General features: G+C 36.5%; 1 protein-coding gene across 3 annotated transcripts in view; it reads right to left on the bottom strand.

Annotated features, from left to right (window-relative positions):
• The window catches only part of LOC109111853 (thyroid hormone receptor beta), a 132,188-nt gene that overhangs the window by 30,863 nt on the left and 74,356 nt on the right, over positions 1–26,969 (bottom strand). For 2 of the 3 annotated variants that reach the window (XM_042745018.1, XM_042745019.1), the window contains exons 3-5: positions 14,627–14,678; positions 14,439–14,503; positions 11,322–11,372 (exon numbers count right to left, since the gene is read on the bottom strand). In XM_042745018.1, the coding sequence (XP_042600952.1) occupies positions 11,322–11,372; positions 14,439–14,445 (58 nt within the window). In that variant the 5' untranslated portion in view covers positions 14,446–14,503; positions 14,627–14,678. Of the gene's footprint in view, positions 1–9,716; positions 9,792–11,321; positions 11,373–14,438; positions 14,504–14,626; positions 14,679–26,969 lie in introns of all 3 variants that reach the window. The other variant, XM_042745020.1, reaches the window with a different exon arrangement.

Raw genomic sequence — 26,969 nt, 5'->3', positions numbered from 1 at the left:
TCATCACACATTTCATTCAGCCAGCAATAAAATTTATTTTTTACTCTCCCTAGCTTCATTCACTGTCTACATACTGAAGTATCCGTAAAAATCACACACACACAAAAAAAAGAAAAAAATTCTTCAGGAATATACAATAAAACAGTGCCGGAGATCAAGCAAACTCTGTGGTAGAAACTGGGTTATGTCGCTGAGAGTTAAGACAGACAAAGTGAGCAGCAGGTAACAGCTGTTTTTAGCAAGGGCTCCTGAGGCAAAGCCCTTCAACACAGCCTGATACCAGTTTAACTTTTTGACGAGGTGACCGTCTCACATAAGCCTAATCTTCACAGGGATTTCATAAAGACTTTAACCGCCAAAAACAACATTCAGACACATTAGCACGCATCTGCTCCATGCTTGAACAAAAAAACAACCTCCAAATTTTTACAAGATGTATTTCCAATATAAATGTGATCTATACTATGATATAGAGCACACAAAATACCACAAAACACATGTAATAAATCATTTTCAGATAAGGAATCTTGAAAAGCTGGTAACACTTTAGCATAGGGAGCAATTCTCACTATTAACTAGTTGCTTATTAGCATGCCTATTATTAACTTACTGGCTTATTATTAGTGCTTATAAAGCACATTTTCTTCATGACCATATTCTACATCCCTAATCCTACCCAATACATAAATTTAACAACTACCTTACTAACTATTAATAAGCAGCAAACTTGGAGATTATTGAGGCAAACGTCATAGCTAATGGTTTGTTAATAGCGAGAATTGGACCGTCAATGCTTTATTGATTTGCTTATTTTTTAAACTGAGCAGGCGCAAACGGTTAAAGTGCTCTAGATCATGACAGGTAAACTGCATTAAACATCAAGCGTTCTGGATTAGAGCCTGTGCCCTTTGACAGCCCTTCGCCACTTTGGGCATTTCCACCTAATTGCATACGATCATTATCCAATTGCCCAGTAATTAAAATATCCAGGACTGTTAATGTTCTTGACATTGCAGATGTTACCCCTCAACATCCAAACCCAATACATCAGAACAGGTTTAAAACAAACACGTGCAGTTACTTTACACTGCAGTTATCATAACGTAAAATCTTACTGAAGAAGAAAAATGACAAACTTACCAAAAATAACACACCTGGACTTAAGGAAGAAACGTCCTCCCACAATCCCAACCACAGCCTCAAAGATGACTGACCCATCACAGACCACTGGAGATACTAAAGATATGCAATAATCAGAAACACTCTCTGAGTCTCAATAGACGGCTCGCTGCTTTATGTAGGAACTGTGTGTTCAGTTTGGCAGGTCTGAGTGATTATGCACCGACTGGTGTGTTTTCCACCAATTTATTCCCTCTGGGATCAATCACTTGAGGTCCCGGGGTTCAAGGCTGGTCATGTTCAGTTTTCGGATGGTGGCCCTCACAGCACTGGGGATAGGGCCTGGGTTGACATGGCTTCCTGAGCCAGATGTCCCTAGCGTTACCTGAGCAGAGAGCTTCGCTGAGGCCACCTTAAACACACGGCCAGGGTGACCTGAGGAAAGACCAAAACAATACGCTCTCATCCCTACAAGACTCACCGATGACTCCCAACAGCACAAAGACAAAAGACCCACAGCGAGGGACTCGTGATGACTCGGTGTGATTTGCAAGAGAAGCCACGCTACAAGCTGTCATGGCAAGAGGCCTTGATCAATACTACTAGTGATCTAGACATAACTGATCAATACGGTTACTGATCTAGACATAATTCAGCCACTGTTCACAGCGATCAGTTAACTAATCATCTTAATTTCATAATCTGCGGAAAATAAAGACCAGTGTCAGGTTAGGACTGCTGGCGGAATATCTTGATTCAGAAAAAAAACTGGTAATAAAACAAGCTTAATCTGCAAGAATGTCACTTTTCAGTATAGGGAGCAATTCTCACTATTAACTAGTTGCTTATTAGCATGTCTATTATTAGTGCTTTAAAAGCACATATTCTTTATGACCATATTCTACATCCCTAATCCTACCAATACCTAATCTTAGTTTACTAACTAATAATAAATTAGGAGTGTACTGAGGCAAAAGCCATTGTTAATGGTTTATTAATATTGAGAATTGGACCTTAAGATAAAGTGTGACCAAAACATGTATTGCCACAACAACAAGCTCTTTTCCAAATCTCAGTGAGCTGATTTCATACACAGCATTTTAAGGCATAACAAGCACATTTTCAGCATTAGGACTGTATCAAGATGAGGCTGCCCTATGAGTTACCTCATATTACCCAAAATCTCGAGCAGCGCTTCATGCTTTGCAGAAAAGATCATTCTAGAACTCAATGTGACAAAATCTAATCATTAGAAATAACTTACAGAGCAATTTTGCATTTAATAGTGGCAATAAATAAATGAATAAACAAAACAAAACAAAAAAAAACACAGTTTCGCCAAAAATTTGTCTGAGCTTTTTATCCTCCTTTATCCTACGCTTTGCGCAAATTATGGGAGTAACAAACAATCAGCAAAAGGTTCGCTCTTTGAACGCAATAATAAGCATTTTCAAAAACTGAGTACAATGAGGTGACATTATTTTACACACCCTTCAACCATCTATCATTAAAAGGAAATTAGAAAGTATAAATGCATTAACAAATTACTTTCAACATATCACAAATAACTCCTAAAGATCCTCTTCCAAGCCGCAACAAAATTTCAAATGTGTTAAATATCATTATAGTAATATATGTCTGTATTTCATAACAATTACATTTTACAGCATCCATGTTAAAACAAACCTGGAAAGAGATGTGAGGATTTTGTAAATTCAATCGGGAGAGCAAGAATGCACAGTATATGTTGTCTTTTTCACTTACTTACAGCGGAATACAAAGGAAACATGAAAATAATCTGAAGGAAAACAATGCAGCGGGCTGAAAAGAGCTATTCTATAGATATCGTTTTTATATCACGTCACATTAATCTACACGTCACGTTATTCTCCTGACTTCTGAAAATAGAAAATTAATGAAAATTTACAGTCCATTCAGTCAAAATGATGGATACGGATTATTTGTAACCCAATCTTATGATTTGAAATGATTTGTTGTAGTCTTTTTGAGTGGAACTTCCCCAAAACTGGAAGTGTCTCCCATTATTTAAAAAGCAGTCGGATGGTCTTTTATGTGCATTATTTATTGTAAGAATGCTTAAATAACAGCCACTTCAATTTATATAAATGGTACAAAAAAAAAAAAAAATCATTATGCTCACATTATTATAATTCATAATTTTTAGCATTTTAAGCATACTGAGGGTATATAGTTTTGCACTTAGCAGACAGACATATGAATTACACCAGATTCATCATACACACCAATGCTCCGGGACTGTGAATAAGAGAGCAAGACCTCAAGCCTGTCTCAGTGGCATCCACAAGCTTCGCATGACCAGAAGAGGAATAAAGATACACTCTTAAAAATAAAGGTGCTTCACGATGCCATAGGAGAACCTTTTTGTCTAAATGGTTCCATGAAGACCCTTCAAACATCTGAACAACCTTTCTTTTTCACAAAAGGTTCTTTGTGGCGAAAGAAGGCTCTTCAGATTATAAAAATGTAAGAAATAGATAGTTCTTTAAAGAACCTTTGACTGAATGGTTCTTCGTGGAACCAAAAATGGTTCTTCTATGGCATCTCTGTTTAAGAACCCTTTAAGCACCTTTATTTGTAAGATAGTTTGACTCAGCACACACTGACTTAACCAAGGATAAATTACACAGTTATGAAATACTTTCCATATAAGTTAATCAAGTGATGTTTTCTAAATATCCTCTCTAATGAGCTCCATAAAGGCAATCAGATCTTCCAACCCAACTGAACCAAAGAAATCTATTGCACTATTAGTGCAATTCAGATGAGTTTCAGCCATGCAGAGTTGATCAAGTTTGACCACACTGCAAAACCTGCAGGACCCAGTTGAATTAAAAACAGAACTTGTCCTTCCAAAGAAATATGCATCTACAGCCATATGTCACACATTGTTATGTTTCCTCCGGAAACAACACTTTGACAATGAGGCGATGATACTTGCAAGCAGGGGTTTAGGAGAAAAATGACACTGAGTGTCAAAAGGGTTGCCACCCCTGTTAACTCCTAAGCCTAATGACCAGCAGGGCTGTGAACAGGGCAGGACGGAGGATTAGGAGGTTAATTAGAGGGTCAGAAGTAATCTCTATCTCACAGGATCAATAGAACGCTAACCAGATGCAGATATGTGGACATGAACCTGAGTGAACTGGTTGACAGCATCTGGGATCTGCCATCTAGCAATACCAGTCAAAATGAGTTCAAGTGTAGTCACATTTATTTACGTAAAGCTTTACATAATACAGATTGTTTCTAAACCACTTCACAGTAATACAGGACGATAACCCCATTAATGCTGTAAAATTGATCAATTATGAAACAATTTCTAGTTTCAAGTTCAAATTTACTTTTCATCCGAGAAGCTGAACTGATAATACTACTGAATATGAATTGTCTTTTCTGCAGAGAAAAAGCGATAATTCTAGGGAAATGAAAAAAGGACTGTCTTTGGGACTAGAATTAGAAAAAACTTGTCAGCTAAATGCCTGCGGCAGATTTCAGGCTTCTAAAATGTGCATATCACTAGGCAAAAGACTAAAGGGGTTCAGGTTTGTGGGACTGTATCTTGTTGACTCTCTTCAGATCGGCCTGCCAAAAACATCAGGATTAATGTCTATTGGGAGGACAGTCTATCGACCTATAAATAAATCCTTTATTTTACAGTGTCCTTGTTACACATATTACATGCACTTACTTTTATAATCACCATAAATTATGCATAATTATATGCAAGGAACCCTAAGCCAAACCCTAACCATATAAATACATATAGTTAATTAATATTACTCGGTACTTAAATGTATTTAACTGTTAACAAGGACACCTTAATGTGAAACCTAAGTCTGACACAAAATTTTACGACCGGTAATATTTCTAATGAATCTAATTACATGATATTCAAATAAAGTCAATCACATCTATCAATATTTGCACACAAGAATAAAGATCCTTTAGAGACACTGCATTACAAAAGAACTGAATGGACAAAGCGTGGCTTTACAAATCAATATAACGTTTTATTTTGTTTAATTTCCATAACATTGACCATCATCCAGTTTTACTAGTTTATCAGTCAGTCTTAAGGCTGATTTATATTTCTGCGTTGAAACTACCCCGTAGCTATGCAGTAGGTTGTGCATAGTACATGTGTAGCCTGACATGCACCTCTCCAAAAATGTCACAGCGCGTCAAATCTATGCGGACCGCAAGCTCTGTGATTGGTCTGCTAGTTCCCCTCCCTCCATATGTATTTTAGTTTTGTGTGTGTTTTTTGCACTTTAATATATTTTAATGTTACACCTTCTTATTTAAAGTAAAACAAAGCAAAGAACAAGTGTCTTATCATTTATTATAAAATGTAGGATTACATCACTTTGTTGTCCACGACAAACAGTTGTTCTGCCATGATACGTTACAAGTCCTTGTGGAGATTGAAAGAATGCCATATCTTCTCCTATTCCGTTGTTGTCTCCTTTTTGTAGTTTTAAATAATGATTTAATGATTTGATATTTATTTGCCGCTGCCACTATATGCTTCTCCGACAAGCCGCTTCTTCTTAGGCTTTTGTCGTGGTAACACAAGCAACATGCCTGTGGACACTGCAGACTAGCGGTTTGAATGTGTACTGCACGTCAACGCGTACGACGACGCAGAAATATAAATCAGCCTGTACTCCTGGGACCATCTGCATACATAAGGTTGCTATGATAAAACTGTGTCTTAAGAACTATTTTGATCAGTAAGAAGTCAGCCAAGGGGTCTTGCATTTTTCAGATCCACATTAGGCTATTCAGCTGACTTAAGGCCGGGACACACCAAGCTGACTTCAAAGAACTAGTGGCGACGAATGCCGACGGTGTTGTCGCCTCGCGTCGGACCAAAACGCTGCACTGGAACACACCGCACAGACTACATCCGACGGCAAACTAACACGTGCGTTCTGCGCATGCGTGAGAGGAACGAGCTGTTCATATCAGCAGCTATTAAAAGTATATATACATCATTCAAAAGGAGAAACCGAAACAAAGATATACGAGATAAATGCAGATATATGAAATGTAAACAAAGCAGCGCTTGCTTATCATTTTGAATATCAGTAACGTTGATAACTTTGATCATGTAAAGCGGCTCATGTTGTTATGAAAACATTCACTTATTAGAATGATTGGGAAAGCTCACGTAACATTTAAACAGCCTTCTGTCTGTACCGCCTTCATTCACATGCTTGTTTTTATCACTTTTGCTTTAATTCTCAGCACTGACTCGTTAGCTAAACTGAACATCCAATCAGAGCTCTCAATCCCCCCGATGGCCCCGATGTTAAATCGGGCAAACTGCCGCCGATGTGAGCCCGACGAGAGCCGACGAGTGGAACACACCAAACAAACTATGGCAAACGGCCGATCGTCGGCTTGGTTTGTCCCAGGCTTTAAACAACTATAACCAGTCTTAAAGAACAAAATCAGATGACAGTCTTGTAAGCAGTTTAGGCAACCAGCCACACAAAGCCTTCCTGTATTTTATCTGTGATTATTTTTGGTCAGCGTACATGTGCAGACTGACTGAAAGACAATGTTGAGAGTTCAGGGAAAAGAGATTTCAGCAGATTTCTTTTGATTCATTATGTTGTGATATTGTTTAAAAAAAGTAGCTCTTTAGTAACAAATTAAAGGATTAAAGACACAAAGCCTCGTTAGGGACAACAGTTTCCATAAACACAAAATACAAATGTGACATTGTCAGCAGGAGCCAAAACAAGCAATTCCAGTTATATTATTAGATTACACCGAGTCGTCTTGAGCTGGAAGAGACGGCTGATTCTTATCGAACACAAACAGCACCTCGTCAACAAAGCAACCCAAGGACAGAACACACAGACAACACGCTACAAAAACCGTCTACTGCATGTTTTCTGTGTTGAATTTACAAGCTTTTTTTTTTTGCTGCAGTGGATTATGCAATTTAGCCTGATCACAACACATTAAATCATGCTCCGTGCAGAACATCTGACAAGCGATCGTGCACAGAAAAGACGGTAGCATGGGCAGAGGCCAGGATCAGCACCACATGGTCTAAATTATACATCTGATGCAACAAAACGATTGGAAAAGATGATGAATGAAATGCACAAAACGGATGCCCTTGTTTTCAAAATGATGCTGCATCTGAACACAAAGATGCAAATTTACTAGCCCTATCTTTCAATGCTACTAGCACTATCTTACCTAGTTTAAGCAGGTGCTATTAATAATGTTTTAGCTCTATACAAAGAGGATTTAAATGAAAGTCAATGCCATTCTTGCTCAAACTCTCAGTAAAAGCAACAGTAGTAGTGATGAATAGCGATGTAAACGCCACTAATCAGAAGACGTGTGCTGGTTTATTTCTTTCCATTGACAGGATGGAGTCCATAGTGACACACGTTGACCTTAACATGGTCTGACGCTCTTCAAATAATGGCACACAAACACAAAGGCCGTTATCACGCTGAAGCGGGAGGATGTGTCACTCTCAATTAGCGTTGGTGGGACGGCAGAGGCTCTGTCCTGAGGGGCCCATCATGCAACAGATGGTCGGCGAACAGCATCATGATATCATACACACACACACACACACACACAAACATACAGGAGAACGAGCCGCACTGACATCTCTCAGCGGACGATGGATACACTCGCTAACTAAGAAGACCTACAGAGATGAACTTAAACCTCTGATTAACTAGTTAGGAAGAATTTAAAAAGTCATTCATTGTTCTTCCTTCCACCATGGTCCTTACAATGAAAATTAATGTATTAAAAACAGTTTAACGTAGGGAGAGATATGCTGCTGTTCAGGATTGATAAGATTTTTTTTATGTTCTGAAAGAAGTCCGTTATGTTCACCAAGGCTGCAATTATTTGATTAGAACTACATTAAAATGGCACATTGTTGAATACTAAGGTGTTTTCTATGTGAATATCTGTTAAAATGTCACTTATTTCTGTGATCAATTCATTACTCCAGTCTTCAGTGTCACATGATCCTTCAGAAATCCTTCTAATATGCTGAATTGACATTTTTATTATTGAGAATGACTGTGCTGCTTAATGACATGAGAAAATTAAAAACACAATGTCTTACTGAGGACAGGACAGGTGTATTTCTTGCAAGTCAAAATATAGAGAAAATCTTGAATATGTTTTGTATCATTTTTAATACATCAGGCTTTTGTGGCCAGAGAGAACAAGGAGTTAAACTCGAACAAAAAACAGTGTTTTATTCAGAATCCCAATGTGACCACAATTCTAGAACTTCTAAAACATTCCAAAAACTCAATGAGATTTTCATAACAGTTTGATACACTGATTCAGCATATTAAAATAATTTCTGAAAGATCATGTGACACTGAAGAATGGAGCAATGGCTGCTTAAACTGTAATAACATTTCGCAATATTGCTGTCTTTACTGTATTTCTTATCAAGCAGATGCAGCTTTGGTGAGCACAAGAGACTTCTTCTTAATTACAAAAATTATACAGGCCTAAACTTTTTTTGTGTATATATTTCAGAGCTTATCTGAAAGAATAACATCTGTGGCATTGACCATCATGTATTATTCTTACCTTTACAGTCAACTGAAAACGTGATATTACAGTCGGCAATATATAATATGAAGGATCGCAGTGCTAGAGCTGTTATGTAAACAGGTTGCAAGCTGCATTTGTCCAATCAATGACAAGATCATTAACCCAGGGTTTCAGGATTAATTGTTGACCCTGGATAAATAGTGTGCAGCATGAAATGTGAAGCAAGATAAGCCAGAATTCAGTTTAACCGGGCCTTAAAATGAACCAGGGTTAAATATTTCAAATGTGAGAGCTAAAAGCCTTTTTGTAACTTAATAAAGGAGAGAAACTCGCAAAAAAACAGTTCCAATGAATTCCAAAAAAAAATCAGATTTGATCATTTGTCTCAGAACTGGATGTAAAATGAGTCTCTGGGTATCTTGAATATTATTAGCAATATTAAACCTGCATGTTAACCAAAAGGTCTTCTAAAGAGTAACTGTATTGTCCTACAAATAACTCAATGATAAGAGAATCCTTCAAACGAAAGGGGATATATACTTTATAATAAATTTTAATTGCTTTGATTGTATATGGTCACAAAAGGTACACTCACATAAATCAAAATCTTTGATTCTTTATAATGTCACATTATGTAACGTTTATTATCACACAGCTCTAATCTGCTAAATACAACTAAAGCTGGAAGATATTCAGATATGACAAAGATTATCATCATGATTTTCTTTCAAATCTGTTTTGACAATTGTTGGACTATTTTTACTTGTTGGTTGTGCCAAAAATATATCAATAAATAAATTAAAAAAAAAAAAAAAAAAAATCAACTCACTCTGCACTTTTAAAAAGTCTCAAAACACATTTGTTCATTAGGGCCTTTCCTTCATGGAATTTATTGTCGTTATTTCTATTCTGCATGAATTATTTCCTGTGAATGCACACATGTATTCTGTAAAGCACTTTGTAAACACTGTAATTAATGAAGCTTTACTTACTCTTGGTCACTGACAGTGACTGTTTTGGACTTGCAGCTGGGCTGCAATATGCTTTTACTGCCCCCTAGAGGAAGACTGAAAAGTGCAGTATATTGGATAAATAAGAATGAAACAATGATTTCCAGACTAATGTAGGCCTGCAACTTCATTCTGGATCATGAATGAAGTGCTGCTCAATGATTTAACACTGTCATGAGTGTTAGAAAGCAAGTTACAAGTCACTGCGAAAGAGGCTCAGAAAATAAGTTGGTTCTCAGAAAAGCTTTTAAGTAATATTTTTTTGGAGATGCAACTTGTTTTAATATTTTTTATTGATGCAATAAAATACAGACTTTTTTTTGTGACTTAAGTGTCCAGATACTGTATTTTTTTTATTATTAATATTTCAAGTATTAATAAATAGTTTATCTATTATTTAAAATATCTGATATCAAAACATTGAATTAAACAAACATCTTGTTTGAAAAGTTTGCTTGTGCTGTCCTTAAAAATAAACGAGACTTGCTTTGTTGATACTGTAGATAAGTATCGAAATGCATTTAATGGCTAATATAGAGCAGCATGGTGAACATTAGTATTTTAGAAAGCACAAAGCACAGGGTGTTGTGTTGCACTAATACAGACCAATATGAAAACTGCTCCAGTACCAGCTTTTATTATAACTTTGGCAAAGAGCAAACTGAGTATACAGTTATGATGAACACTCACCTCAATATATATATATATATATATATATATATATATATATATATATATATATATATATATATATATATATATATATATATATATATATATATATATATATACACACACACACACACACACACACACACACACACACACACACACACACACACACACACACTGTGTATATATATAAATAACATGAATACTGTCAATACGGAACAAACCCATATGATCTCAAAATAATCATGTATCTCACCTTCTTTAATTTAATGAAACAGGCTTGGGTTTAAAATACTCACACAATAAATGTTTTACTAATACATATACATTAAAGGTCAAATGATTTTGCAGATAAGATAAGGAGTTTAAAGTTGTGTCATTACTATTAAAATCTTTTTATGCCTTTAAATTTGGTCAAACTAATTTAAAAACTTTAAGGACCAAAGGGAACTGTTAAAACTAAAGAAATCCTTTATAAACAATCAAATGAACAATCACAACAACTGAAATAAGATCATTCTGACCACAGTCATCGCACTGTGGAAAGAACACAAATGTAATACTGAAAATTTGCTCTTTGTTGACTTTCTTTTACCTCTGATTTAACTTTGATTCTGTCATGTTAGCCAAAATTGTTTTAGCAAACACATATCTGGAATGCAACAGTCACTTCTTTACCATCCAATCAATTGCAGATGAATAAAATCATCCATCCCTACATTTTTATTTTTTCTGGTTGAATGTACTGACTGACTCACATTAGTAAATATGTCACATTAGTAAGTAAAATGAGGTTAACACTCTTCCATCTCTGACATGATGATCTATATTCCCTCATAAAACACACACTATAGCAGCACTTCACGAAAGAGAGAGAAGAGGAGGATAAATGGATGATGGAGGGTGTTACTGTACCATTCTGCATGGCCTCATCTTTCCAGCGGGAGGTGCATTTGTCTGCTTGCTCTAAAATAAATGGGAGAGCACATTATACTTTATTATAATGACATTTAGAGAAGGGGAGAGAGAAACAGCTTGTGAACACAATTTGGGAAACAGTGAATTCAGGACTCAACAAAAAGGTTCTAAGGTCTGAATTTATTCTTTTATTCAATTTATTTAAGAGTACTTTGTTCCTTTATTTGCTTCAGATGTGCTTGCGGTGTCATTTCTGGCCCAGAGGATATGAGTTCTACTATTACTAAAAAGTAATAATCAACGGACAACCAGGAGAGACACAGGCCCACGACTGATCTAAAATAACCAGATAGAAATGAGTTACCCATTCTCAACGGGAAAGTGCTCAAATAGTTGCCCAATGTCACTTCAGACTAAAAATCTGGTCAAAAGTTATGGATCCGTGAGATTTTTTCATGTTTCTGAATGTCTCTACTGCTCTCCAAGGTTGCATTAAAATTTACAGTAAAAATTCTGAAATATTATTACAGTTTAAAAAGAACAGTTTTCTGTTGTAATATAATTTATAATGTAATTTATTCCTGTGATCAAAGCTGAAATTTCAGCATCATCACTCCAGTCTTCAGCGTCACATGATCCTTCAGAAATCATTCTAATAAGCTGATTATTATCAATGCTAAAAACAATTGTGCTGCTTCATAATTTTCTGGAAGCCATGATTCACTACCATTCAAAAGATTGTGGTAAGTAAGAAAACAAAATTTTTAATCAAGGATGCATTACATTGATCAAAAGTGACAGTAAAGACATTTATAATGGTACAAAGATTTCTATTTCAAATACATATTGTTCTTCTGAACTTTCTATTCATGAAGGAATCCATATTTCACAATTTTTACTTTTTTTCTATTTTTTTTTTGGAATGAAAAACTACAGTATGACCACTGCAAATATGGCCACTAATAAAAACCATATACCCAAACGATCTGAAATGAGCAGAAACATGAATACTTATTATTATTGAGCCCTGAAGACAGCAAGGCAAAAAAAAAAAAAAAAAAGACTTCGTTTTGCTCTTTTTGGTACTCATGCAGGATCATGTGGTCAGAATTATCAGTGTGATGCCACAATAACAGCACAAAACGTGCATCACAGGATGAGAATGCCAGCAATCAGCGTATCTCTGCGTCTGAGGCAATGTCTTCAGCGCTGCTTTCAGAAAACGCTAAAGATAAGGCAATTAGGAATCTGAAAGCCAGACATGATTCAGTCCAAAGATCACAATCGAAGGAAGACGTGTAGCACTGCTGAACACACACATTCATTCTGAGATAACACACACAGGTAGGAACTGGGTCAAAGAACGTGTCAGATGGTGCTGCAATGTTGACCTAATACTCATTTTGATTTGTTTTAATGATTGACTTCAACTAGCTAGAACAGTCATCAAGGAAACACTTCAGATTAGGGGACACTTCACTATTATCTAGCATATTGGCTGTACTTATAAAGCACATAACAATGCCTAATTCTGCATGACCATGAACATAATTAAAATTGTACTTTTGTGTGTGTGTTGCTTCTGTGCTTCTCATATCGCCGCATGATTATGACAAAAGTATTTATTTTAATATTTGTTACAATAGTTGATTATTTCTCCAAAATGTATTTCCCAATATTGATTCTAATTTGCATTAATATATTTATTTTGAGTGGGGCAACTGCAGGGCAAATTTTACTGTTTACAACTTTACTGTACGTAACTACATACTGTAGCCTACTCAAAACAAGCGGAGAAGTGTGATCCTGTATTACTTTACTGCAGCAGATATATAACAAATCTATCAACCCTCCAGAATGAATGAGTTATTTGCATTTCATCTTGTTGATTATTACATAAGTTCTCAGTGTCGGGTGAATCATGTTCTACAGGAGTAAAGCTCAATGATTCTGTAATCTTAAATTTTCAAGTTATTCATTATAAGCCATAATTATAATCTTTATTATTCATTTGATAATTGTGCAGCCTCAGTAATGTAAGTCTCATAAGTGTGTTGCTGACTATATAGAGCGATTCATTTCAATCACTTTTTTGTTTTGAAGGCCGGTGAGCACTTATGCTGACACTTATTCCACTGAAATTAAAAACACACAAAGAAATGTGTATGGAGAGTTCATTTGCAAAAACAGAAAACTCTGTTTTTAACCATTTTTAAAAATCATGAATTTTCATTGTGCACAACAAAAAAACACAATCAAAAAACAACAACAACGACACAAAAACATAAAAAAATAACTACAATATACAGCTAACTAACACAATAAAAAACATGTTTTTTGAAAATAAAAAAAAATGAGTTATCTCTCATTTCTGTGCCAGAATGTATGTACCTTATTTTATTTGTTTTAAATATAATGTATTTATTTATTTTAGTATTTACATTTTATGATTTAATTCTATTTTTATTTATTTACAGCTTTTCATCAACCCACAAATGTCCTGAAATTCCCTCTGGAAGTCCGTTTGGGAAACCCTGGCTAAATGTTCTGGAACAAACTAAACTGATGCGAAACAGAACATTGGAACAAACAAGATGCCAATCATTCCTTTCTCTTTTAAATCAAAGAAGGTTGAATGCCATCCTGGATCGTTCTGGATTAAAAAAAACAACAACAAAAAAACAACAACAACAACAACAACAACACACACACACGTTTGTTTTTGTGAAAAGTGGGGATATCCCATAGGCGTAATGGTTTTTATACTGTACAAACTGTATATTATATTGCCCTACACCAACCCTACACCTAATCCTACCCCTTACAGGAAACTTTGTGCATTTTTACTTTCTCAAAAAACTCATTCTGTATGGTTTATAAGCGTTTTGAAAAATGGGGACATGGGTTATGTCCTCATAAGTCACCCTCTCCTTGTACCTGTGTCATACCCATGTCATTATACAAAGTTGTGTCCTGATACGTCACAAAAACACACACACGCACACACACACACACACACACACACACACACACACACACACACACACACACAAAGCGATTCTGCCTATGCAGAAGGTATATTCTTGTTTTAAAATGTGTTTTTTTTTACATTACCTGACATACTGCTGTATATTAGGCCTTAAACATCATGCTGTTGTCATCCACAGACTCGCTGATATCTGACACACAAAGTCAAAGAAAGAACAACAAATAATAAGAAAAAACAGCAGAATAATGCAGTAATTAAGAAATCCTGCCTGTGGTCTGTTCTGTGGCTCAAAATGAGAGTTGCTTTGGCCTACCTTGTTCTTCGTGATATCGGAGTCGTCCCACAGCCGTGTGGAGCAGCAGAGGCTGAGGAAGACACGCAGAATGAGAGAGACTTACGTAATGCATGGAAACGGCTTTCAGAGGACAATATGCATTAGACACAGAAGTACCAAAAACTAAACTAATTTGTTCATGTTATTATTGGTGTTTGGTAGGTCAAGCACTGCTCTTACTGTTTCTCATACTAAGGGTCAGTGATCTGAGCAAACTAGGAATGGAAATGGATTAAAATGCTGTTCAGTGGAATCAGGCCAAAGAAATTGTGCACTTTAGCTTTGATATTTTGCAACACAATAATTCTGAAATAACCTGTCAAATAAAAGAGCATGACACTAGCAATGCCACGGTTCTGAAAGAATGCGAAAACTCTTGAATGCAATGCAAGTCGCTTTGTGCAAAATCTTCTAGAAAATGCATAAATTTCAATTGTAAAAAAAAGAGCATTTATTGAAACGTTGACTCGTTCGGAACTTCTGCAAATTCCAGACGACAAAGCTTCTGCTGTTTCTGGCTGTGCAGTACATGAAGTTAGAAACACATTAGAAACAAGTGATGTGATGTAATGTAAAATGCTGTTATTAAGAGACAGAACAGCACATATCAGACACAACAGCAGCACCGGCGGTAGGCACTGTTACTCATTTCAGAATGAAAAGAACACAAAAGAAGATATTTTGAAGAATGTTAGGAACCAAACAGTTGACGGTAGGAACATATGGAACTCAGTGGCATTCTTCAAAACATCCTCTTTTGTGTTAAACAGAAGAATGAAACTCAAACAGGTTTACAACAAGTAGTGGTGGAGGGTGAAAAAACGATGACAGAATTTTCATTTTTGGGTGAACTGTCCCTTTTTCAGGCTACATGTGAGAAAAGAAAGATCAATCTATCAATGTATTGAGAGAAATGATCTACATAACAAAATTCAAACGCTCAAGTCTGTCAGGTGGAATTCATAGGAATCATTTCATACTCAGGTTAATGGCTCAGAACAAACCTTGTTTGAGGAAAATTTTTACTGAGCTGGAACACAAATACTGTAAAGCGAGTTTCTGTTGTCTCTCAGACCGAGGGTAAAAGTGCAGAGTGTGAAACTCTTAGTGCTGTTGTTACAGGACACGCTGCTGCCAAGAGAACCTCAGAGTGACGCGAGTACAAGACAAACAACACCGTTTCAAAGAAAACAAATCTACAAAGATCACACTTTAAATTACAAGCTCTGCTAAGCATCTACTTTAAAACCCTTTCAATAAGACTGTTTACTTTCAGCTCTTCACTGGGGAACCTGCAGCACATACAGATGTGTGCAATGACTGGCAAACCGTTACATCTTTGTCCAAACTTTATATTTACTTTTATGTCAATATAAATATCTGCCACCGCTGGCAAAGTTATTTAGCAAAGCTTGGTGAATAGTAACGACAAAACAGTGGCAACAATGAGCAATCAATTTTAGTCTTTTTAAGAAAGACTGAATTTGATCATTCAAATTCACTTTTGCAAACAGAGAAAATAATTCAAATGGAAAAACTGTTAAAATGCAAAAAAAAGAAAAAAAGAAAAAAAAAAAGAGTAATTTTATATCGAAGATTGTCATCACACGTTATGAAAATAACATTAACAACGTCATAATAATGGGAATTTCAGAACTTCCTGACTTTCTGAAACTGATTAAGAAAATCTGAATAAGAAAATGCATCATTTGTCAATTTAATCAACATTGTTTACATGCTCATTTAGGTGCAACCCACACTAACTTTAAGTACACGACAGAGAGAACTAATTCATCTGGTAGAAATCTGTTAAATGCTTGCTTGTTTTTTTCCAGAAGCAGTTAACAGGAAATGAGTCTATATCAGATATGACATTCTTTGAAGCAGCATATTACCACACTTCCTTCACATTGTGCTTCCTGGTACCGCTGAAGATCTACAACCACACACATGAACATCCCACACAGAACGAGCAGGACACAATAAGTCATTTCCCTGACATGTTCCCAGAACAGACATTTGGGGCACAGCATTGGCAAAAACAGAAGTAATTCACCGTATTATAAGTCAGTGTTCCATCAGAATAACCTTAAAAATACCTTACAAACAGTTGCTTTCGCTTTTTTTTTTTTTTTTTTTTTTTTGAGTAAACTGCCTTCTTTCTATGCAAATGTACTTGACGCATTGTGCTCTTACCACCACAAAAAGACTGGGGTGAACAGAATGTCATTTTATAAGGATATCTGTAATACAGCAGTAAAGTACGCCAGATTGTGATTATTAGCTGTATGCTGATACAGTCTGGGGTTTTATGCTGTGCAGCTTGCAATTAGTAGTACTCATTTTGTTTAATCAATTCGCATTTACTTGATAGGCAAAATTAGTTTTGAATAGACAATGCAGACAACACATGCAAAATAATTCATCATATCAGTGGCAGAATTCATTTTCAGTGATTTTTCACACAGGCTTCATTATCAATATGTTGGATATATGCATTCTGCTTTGCATTCAGCAAGTTTCCTCCAAATTTGCATTTGACATGCCTACAGTACTGTACGTACTGTCCTATAGGTTATTTTGCATGTGTATTAAAGTCAGTCTCTCACGCAGTGTTTTACTAACCCCTTAATTTAACACAATGTGCAAAAACTTAAATTTAAGACTACAAAGAAATTGGTTACACTTTATTTTATCAATTAATTATACATTAAGTACTGAGTAATATTAATTAACTACATGTACTAACTAAATGGTTAGGGTTAGGATTAGGGTTTTGTTTAGGGTTACTTGCATGTAATTATGCATCATTTATTGTTATTATAAGAGTAAGTACATGTTACGTGTAACAAGGACACCTTAAAATACATTGTTATCGAAAATTTTATTAAAATGTTATTACATCTAATACTACATTTATGTTCCACCAGCATTTCGGAGGCTGTTTATGTGTGTGTAGACCAGGGTTGGAAATCAATGGGGGCTCTATGAACAAAATTAACCAAAATAATCCAAATTGCAGCAAAAATGCTACCAAATGTTTTTTGGGTCCTAATTACGGCCTGTTAATTGAAAGGGATCCAATTCTTAAATTCAGATTTTTTTCCAACCTTCAAAGCAACACTTGAGCTTTAAATCACAAAAGGTTTTATCTGCATACCATCTGCTGGTCTACAGAAAGACATAACTTCCTCTAAACGAGGCCAAATGAGTTTGATCAATAAGCATTTAGAGCTCAGTCTGAGATCTGACTCAGTAGCTCTGTTCATGTTAACATGTCTATAATGAAGTTGATGCAGACAATTGAAAAAATAAAAAGTCTTTGTGTACATCAGTATGGCTTCAAAAATCCTGTCATTGCCAGCCTCAGGTCCATGTCACTGAATCAACAGAGAGACAAATAAATAACTGGACCTGGACTCAGTTTAAACGCTGATACAAAGCTCACAGGACAGTGAGATACACGTGCCACACAGACACACAGCAACACTGCCAGATACAAATATTACGAGACATGAATCAAATTCAAGTAACCCCTTTCATGAGCCCTCGATGATCTCTCTGTGTGTGCTTGGTTTGCAGTACAGACAACTCATTGTCAGGACTTCAAACCCCAAAACTGAAATGTTTTATTTTCTTGGAAGAGCCACTGGGCCAAACTTCACTAAAACAGAGGCAAACAAAGACAAACACACAGACCTGTGAGTTCAATGTCAGAGTTGGGAACAATGGTTCAGATGGGTTCACCAGCTTGATTCAGTGCTGTATGTTTTTCCCATATTAGAGCAACGAAGAGACAATGTGAAATCACAGAGGCATGTCCCATACAAGTTACAACAAGAAACTTATAATTGTGGGGTGTTGTAATAAAAAAGATGAAGTTTTATTCATGTAGTGCCTTTCCTAAGCTTAAAGTTGCTGTACAATAAGTAATTAAAGGGATACTCCACCTAAAAATGAAAACTCTTTCATCATTTACTCAAGTACCCAGAACAGATGTTTGGGGCACAGCATTGGCAAAAACAGAAGTCATTCACCTTATTATAAGTTAGTGTGCCATCAGAATAACCTTAAAAATACCTTACATACAGTTGCTTTCACTAGCTGCAACATAACAGCACCGCTTCACATTTTTTTGAGTAAACTGCCTTCTTTCTATGCAAATGTACTTGACGCATTGTGCTCTTACCACCACAAAAAGACTGGCGTGAACAGAATGTCATTTAATAAGGATATCTGTAATACAGCAGTAAAGTACGCCAGATTGTGATTATTAGCTGTATGCTGATCTACAGTCTGGGGTTTTGTGCGGAGCAGCCTGCAATTAGTAGTACTTATTTTGTTTAATCAATTCGCATTTACTTGATAGGCAAAATTAGTTTTGAATAGACAATGCAGACAACATATGCAAAATAATTCATCATATCAGTGGCAGAATTCAATTTTAGTGATTTTTCTCCACCTAAAAATGAAAACTCTTTCATCATTTACTCAGTGCTGTCCTAAATGACTATGACTGTCTTTCTTTAGATGAGCACAAAGAAAGATTTGCAGAAATATAACCCATCTTTGTAAGTCCATAAAAATGCAGGTGTCCTGGACCTCCAAGCTGGTGAATAAATATGCAGTGAGCGGCAGCTCAAAATGAAATGAAAATGATTTGTTGATGCCAGAGGTCAAAAGAGAATGGCCAGACTGGCTCAAGCTGAGTAGGTATGCAGAAGAGCACTGACTTCAGACGAACTGGAAAAAAATATCCTTTTTTTTTTTTGGTTGATGGATGTAGTAATTCTACCACATAGAGTCACTGGAAAGCAAAGTACCAATACAATTCACTGCAGTTTCCAGCTTAACACCAACAACATTTATTTATTTCACACAAAATTAGATCCATGTGGCTCCTTGCATAATACTATATTATGATCTCAGAATCATAGTGCATGATTTGTAGACTAACACATTTTCACATTTACATCACATAATCCAAAATGAATGAATGCCAGCAGTTTGCAATGAAGAAAATGCATGACTCCAAAGTGAAGAATGCTTTTACTTTTGAAGCTAAAGGACAGATTCCAGACTCCAGCAGATACGGAGAACTTCACGCAGCCAGTGAAAGTGTGGGACCAGATCAATGTAGCATATTCTGAAACCAGTGAAGCATGCCATTAAAAAGCTGATCAAACAATAATAATAAAAAAAATAGGCAAGACCAGACAAGGGTTCCTACATGGACTATATTACAAGCCAAGCAAAGCAGCAGCTGACAAACAGGAACAAGGTGTATAAGATCACAAAGATAGCCTGTGGAAAGTATAGTGAAACTATTCCAAACACAGACAAGCAGGGTTGACTTCTTACATCAGAAGCAGAACAGGACACTCAATGGGCAAAGCACTTTAGTGAAATCCTAAATAAACCATCACCAAGAGCAGAGATTGATCTAGATTTTAATATAGTCCCACCAGAGAAAGAAGAAATCATCTCAACCATCAGATTCCTCAAAAACAAAAACAAAGCACCTGGATAGGATAAGCTCAACACAGATTTTCAAATCAGAATATACCACCAAATATTACGATGAGCAATTTTTGAAGCCATATGAGAATGAAAGAAGATACCAGACGACTGGACAGATGGGATCATTGTGAAGATCCCGAAGTATGGTGATCTGAGTTACTGGAAGAGCTGCTGCAGCATCACCCTTTCATCAATGATTTTGCAAAAATTATTGTTCATTCACCAAATCTCAGAAACAGTAGACAAAGAACTAAGGAAGGAACAGGCAGGATTCAGGAAAGAAGAGGCTGTGTTGACCAGATATTCATCAGCTTCTTGCACTTCGAGAGGGATTTTGACCACATCCCCAGGAACAGTCTAACAAAACAGATTGCTCTTTTTATCTAAAGGTTTTACAGCAACTTCTCTTTGAAACTGTTGTTGTGATTGTTGTTTCCTACTTTGCATGTGAAGACAGGCGTCCGGCAAGGAGGCGTAACAAATGATCATTCTTCAACATCACCATCACCACTCTTTTTTAACACTGGAAGATCCTGACTTCATGGACTTCACTTGTTAGCTCGAAAGAGGAACAGCATCTATGCTTATATTAGTCTGTTTGTTACCATAGTCAGCCGGATCTGTTTCGTATCCATACCAGATGGTCGACCTACATCCAGAAACAACTAGAACATGCTCTTAAATTTCAGTGAAAACCACGGCGATTACACAAGCCCTTGCGACAGATCCTCAGTGAAGACCTCAAAGTGCTCAGCATAGATCCTTATGGCCACTATGAACACTTCAAGCCAGGACCAGATAGCACCACGATGCAGCTTATAGCATGACGGACCATCATCGTGCTTGTGGCCACTGACATAAAAGGCAGCTCTACCTTCAATTTTAACCTGCTGGCCAGACTACAACTCTTCCTTTCCCACATATTTTCCAAAATAATGAATCTCGATCTTCAAGCAGAAGGAGCTGGATGCAAAGCAATTTTGAATAACATCAATCCAAAAAGTTTTGTTTCCTTGCCGCTGCCACCTTTGGCAAGAAGAGACTTTATATCATTTTGCAGAAATGTTGCCTCCGGCATGTTTTTCCATTGATCCTTGGTTGTAATTGCACACTTTCTCCCTTTTAAGACAAAACATGCAGGACTGGAACAACGTGAGTGCAAATGAGCACGCAATTTTCTGTTTCTCCTCAAGTAATCCATTAAATCTCACAGAGGTCAGAATGTGCAGCATATAATCATATCATATGCTGTATTTAACTTCACGAGAGTCATGTAAGCACACACTGAAGTGTGGCAGTCTGCTGCACTCACTGCTGACCCCTCTGCTTGTGTTTTCACACAGGACAGACATGTTTCGCTGGCCAGAGTGCAGCATGCTGTCTCAGTTTTTGTGAATAATGATGCCATCTGTTCCCCGTGAGGCGGTGTGTGTGTGTGTGTGTGTGAGCTGTAACGTGGGAAAGGGCATCTGAGGAGAGCGCAGCCATGCAGAAAAACTCATGTGGGAACACAAGAGCACACACTCATGCTATGAAGAGCTGCACTCTGCCCTCACTGTCCTTACATGACCAGTCATAAGTAGGGGTTTATGGAGCGAAATGCAGAAAATATCAGAAAAGAGATATTGATGTCATTTGACGTTTTGACATTTATGCATTAAGCAGACGCTTTTATCCAAAGCGACTTACAGTGCAATCAGGCTATCCATTTTTTTTTACCTAACATGTGTTCCCTGGGAATCGAACCCACAACCTTTTACGCTGCCAACGCAATGCTCTACCACTGAGCCACAGGAACTACATACATGATGTAAATTGCAGTCTTATAAAAAAACACCTTAGCAGCACCATTGGACAGTCATGAAATCAGAGATTAACACCATATTAGTTTGATATATATCTTATGGTACTAAATAATTACCATGTTCAAATACCTATAGCAAAAGTTGGTGAAGGAAAATGTGTGGTCATACTACACAAAAGGATGGACTTGTGCCAGTTTTGAACTCATAATGCATGTTTTAAGTGAATCAGACACATATGTAACCAGCTTCTTTTCTCTGTAACCCCGATATGTTGATGTTAATGAACAACAGCATTTCTTTTCAAAGGCCAGATTGAAACAGGGTGTCAACTTAAAGGAGATCTATTATACTCTTTTTTTACAATATGTAATATAAGTCCCAGGTGTCCCCAGAATGTGTCTGTGAACTTCAGCTAAAAATACCCCACAGATAATTTATTATATTATTTTAAAAATGCCTATTTTGAGTGGAAGCAGAAACAGGCTGTTTTTGTGCATGTCTCTTTAAATGCAAATGAGCTGCCGTTTTTTTTCAGTGTACCACTGCAAAGAAATACCTGCATTTGGCTGGTGATGGCTGTTAATTTCTCACCAAAAACATATTTACATTGTACTTCAAATTACTTTAAAGATTATGTTGACATTGTACATGTGAAAATAAATAATGGCATTACCATGCTATTATTAGTACTTTCTTGTTAGTACTGTTCTACAGAAACAAAAGGACCTCAAACAGAGCACCGACTCTTGAGTAGGAACACAGGTGTATCTGAATAGCTGATGGGATGCGCTATTAGTTAATTTGGTAGCGAGGATGAAATGATTTTATTAAATATAGACTCATTGACATGGCAACGACGGTGGACAGCAGATGGTGTTTTCATTAGAAGTATGTGTCTGATAAAAGAATAAACCGCCTGCCTTTGTTAGCATATCCTCTCTGTCCTGATCATATTACATATTTCTAATGTCACTGCAGACAAACGCTGCCAATATGTGAAATAAGAGAGTCTGCCAATTTGAAAAAATAAACCCAATCAGTGGAATACATTACATATAAACAACGCAGTCACAGAAGGGCGCTTCTGCGAGATTGTTTTAAAAGAGTAGAATAAGTCTGCATTAGTATACAATATGACTCTTTTTGATATTTCTGGATGGGTGATAAGGTGTTTTTAGCACAATACAGTTGTGGTGCTGTTGTGTCTGGACGTTGCTTACTGACCCAAGTCAAAAGAATCCACACCTAAGTCTCTATGACATTATGGTCTCTACAACATAAGCCTTGCGTCTTTGCTTCAATAGATGTTGTTTTGTTTCCACCAGTTTTATCATCCACCACAAAAATCATAAGCCAGATCACAAAAAAAGAAATCTCTCTTAAACACTGGAGTCTTCTGAAAAGGCTTTTACTGCAAGCTACTTACTTTAGGTTCAAGTAAGACTAAGCATTGTGATGCACAGCAGGAACAAGCCTAGTATTATTTTTATGGTTAGCAGTTAAGCATAGCTAAGAAATACAGATTTTACATCCACCACATCTATACTAAAATTACATAGCTCATGGGACATCTTAAGAAAATGTGGCTGGCCAGGGGCCAGTGAATAAAATAACCTGCCAGTAGTAACAATTAAGGCCTTCACTTAAAAAAAAAAAAAAAAAAAAAAAAAAAAAAAAAAAAAAAAAAAAGAGGGGAAGTTGTGGCCTAGTGGTAAGAGAGTTTGACTCCTAACCCTAAGGTTGTAGGTTCGAGTCTCAGGCCGGCAATACCACGACTGAGGTGCCCTCGAGCAAGGCACCGAACCCCCAACTGCTCCCCGGGCGCCGCAGCATACAGTAAATGACTGCCCACTGCTCCGGGTGTGTGTTCACGGTGTGTGTGTGTGTTCACTGCTGTGTGTGTGCACTTTGGATGGGTTAAATACAAGTTCTGAGTATGGGTCACCATACTTGGCTGTATGTCACTTCACTTCACTTGATTTGACTTGCACACCCTGCTCCGTCCAGACCTGTACATCATCTTACATTGCATAAACATGATGCAGGACGACACATGACTGTGTGGTATAGTCTATTAGAATGCATATAGAATGCATTAGAATCATATTATCCCAATGGCAAAAAAAAGCCCCTCACTGGCTTTACATGCACCCAAATAATCCGTTTGTAATCAGATTGACGGCTCAATAGGATTGAAAAACGTTCATATAAACACCTTAATCGATCCGATTGAGCTCTATCAGAATGAAATTTCGATCAGATTGAAGGGGGTGGTTTATTCCTCTTATAATATGATTTAGCGTGCATGTTAACACCCGATCGGATTGAACCACGCAACTGAAAGAACTGTGCATGTGCAATGATGCAGAAATAACATAATGATGTATGATGCAGGGAACGAGCGGCTCTTCCTTTTGAATAAAGTGTTGTATAAATGCGTGCCCTGTCATTATAAAACTCTCCTTTCACTCGGCAACTGTGAAGTGGAGCAGGACAACCTTGATTTGGATACTCATCCACGGGTAACCCGTTTTGGGCGCGGGGAGGGGCTTTTTTTTTTTGCGTGATAAATATGAGCAGCACAGCACAGCGGTTTTTATCCATAAACGGGTAAATATTAATTCTGCTGTTAAAAACAAATAAAGAAACCATGTAGGAGAGTGGTTATTATGTGCAAACAGTAAGAAACTCTATATTAAACTCTATACTCTATATTATGTCACTTTCACTTTTCACTTTCACTATTTGAGCAGTGTGCATGTCAAAAAAATCTATTCTGATTTGAAGCTTGTGACATATAAATGCACACATCAACCCGATCACTTTATTTAGCGTTCATGTAAACACTACAATCAGATTCATCAATCGTAATGAATTCAGTCCGATTGAACCAAAAAGTGTGCATGTAAACGTAGCCAATAATGGGTTTTTGTCCTGTTTATATCATATGAAATAGTCATCAATAGCAATATCACATGTGCAAGAGTGCTGTTTTTTCCCAAATACCTGCACAATTGCAAATGTGATACTGATTTTATGCAGCAATTTAACATTGCCTTGCATTTTAGACACAGTATTGACATTGACCAATTTCAAAAACTAAAATAGCTCCAGTCAAGGCCACCGTAGAACCTCTGTGTGTCTCTAAGCAACACAGCGCTGTTTTGTTACTGAATGAATTCACATTTCTGAACGAATCAAGTGAGCCAGCGATTCAGTGTCTTCATTTCTGAGTGACTCACTTGAATGGATTGGTTGACTGAATGACTTACTCATTAAGAAAGCAACTGGCAGTTTTCATTAAAAAAATATTATTTCAATATTCATATTATTGTTCATTTAAAACTCAATCTCATTGAATTGTTTATGCAATTCTGATTGCGGTGTAAATGTATTCATGCAACCTTTAAACAGTTTGTGTTAATATACCTAAAAGCCACTTCAGATGCAGCTTCTGAAAACAATGTTATGGCCACATTGTAGCTTTAAAAAGTTTATGTAAAGTATTTCTTCCTAGAGCAGTTTGTAATGCCTGTTCAATGCTTTTCTTATTTAACACAGTAACGGCTCTTATTTTTGGTGGGTAATTTCTCATTTGATTAATCATGTAATTAATTCAATTAGAAACTTAAATTGATTGACAGTCCTGGAAATATTACTTGATGTTTAAATAAAATGTGCACTAACTAACTGTCACTCATCTTATACCTCACACGAGTAGTCAGTCTTTAAAAGGCCATTTTCATTTTCAAGAACAATGTATTCAAAGTGAGTTCAACAATTTACATTAAAAAGGCAACATTCAAATTTAAAATACATACACTATACATTAAACAGTATCCACAAAATTCGAAATGCTTTCAGTGTGGCTACTTACTATTTCTACTTAACATGCAATTATCTTCTATATAACTACTACATATTGACTGAGGTCAGGTCACTTCTCCCTTTAACCGAGCACTAACACCCCGACTATCCTTTATCAACACAACCCTAGTGCGATTATCCCCCTCCCCACTCTAACCAGGCCAGGGCCGGCTATACGAACCGCGCCCGAGCGTGGCACAGAGCGCTCACACAGTAGTCAAACGAACCAGGCTTTGGGGGTCAAACGCGCTCGGGCACGGTTCAAAATGTTCGATGAAGGTCCAGTCTAGCTGCTGTTAAACTGTTTGCAGTTAAGCTTTTGACATTTGCTCTTATCACAATTCTTAAATTTGAAGTTTGGAATATGAAAATCACAACATTTAATTAGCTCTTCTCCAATGGTTTGTCTTGACTTGCTTCCCATTCATAAATGCACACAACATGGATAAACTACAACAGGCAAATATGCCAGCTATGTGAACACTAGGGCCAGGTTGATGATATTGAGTTCTCATCTTAATTTTCATGAACCAAGATCTTTTAGTCTACGGTGTTTTTGTTTCATGCATGAACAGTCACTAAACATTATTTATAGCATGCCTACAATTCAATAATCACAATACACTTTGTGCTTTGTTACTTTCCATATGAAGCAAAGTCTCAGCTTTCAAATTATTCTGCGTTTTCTAAGAAATGAACATGAATGAACATCAGAAGGTACACTGAAAGAAGTAATAGAACTTAAGTTTCATGTAATCACTTAATCAGTGTTTCAACCATGGAAAGACGTTAATAACACAAACAATAAATACGTCATAAAATGTTGCATTTACCACAGGAAAGTCATTCAATGTCCATAGCTAGAAAAAAGGAAGATTTTGCTAAATACAGAAACTATATTACATATTTATTATATTTTCAGTTAACTGTTAGTGATGTTTTCATTATGCAATATTCAGTATGTTTGAATACATTTTTTATGAAAACAAGTTTAATTACTGCGAGTTAAAACAATTCTGTAATCGATAAGTTGATATAAAAATTATGCAATGTGCAATTTAAATGCTTGTATACAACTCAGGTTTATGTGAGTGTTGATTGTTACATTAATTTTTTTGACTAAATTAAAA

Source organism: Cyprinus carpio, chromosome B19 (assembly GCF_018340385.1).
Source record: "Cyprinus carpio isolate SPL01 chromosome B19, ASM1834038v1, whole genome shotgun sequence".
Lineage (NCBI taxonomy): Eukaryota > Metazoa > Chordata > Actinopteri > Cypriniformes > Cyprinidae > Cyprinus > Cyprinus carpio.
This window is presented reverse-complemented; position numbering and strand designations above follow the sequence as displayed.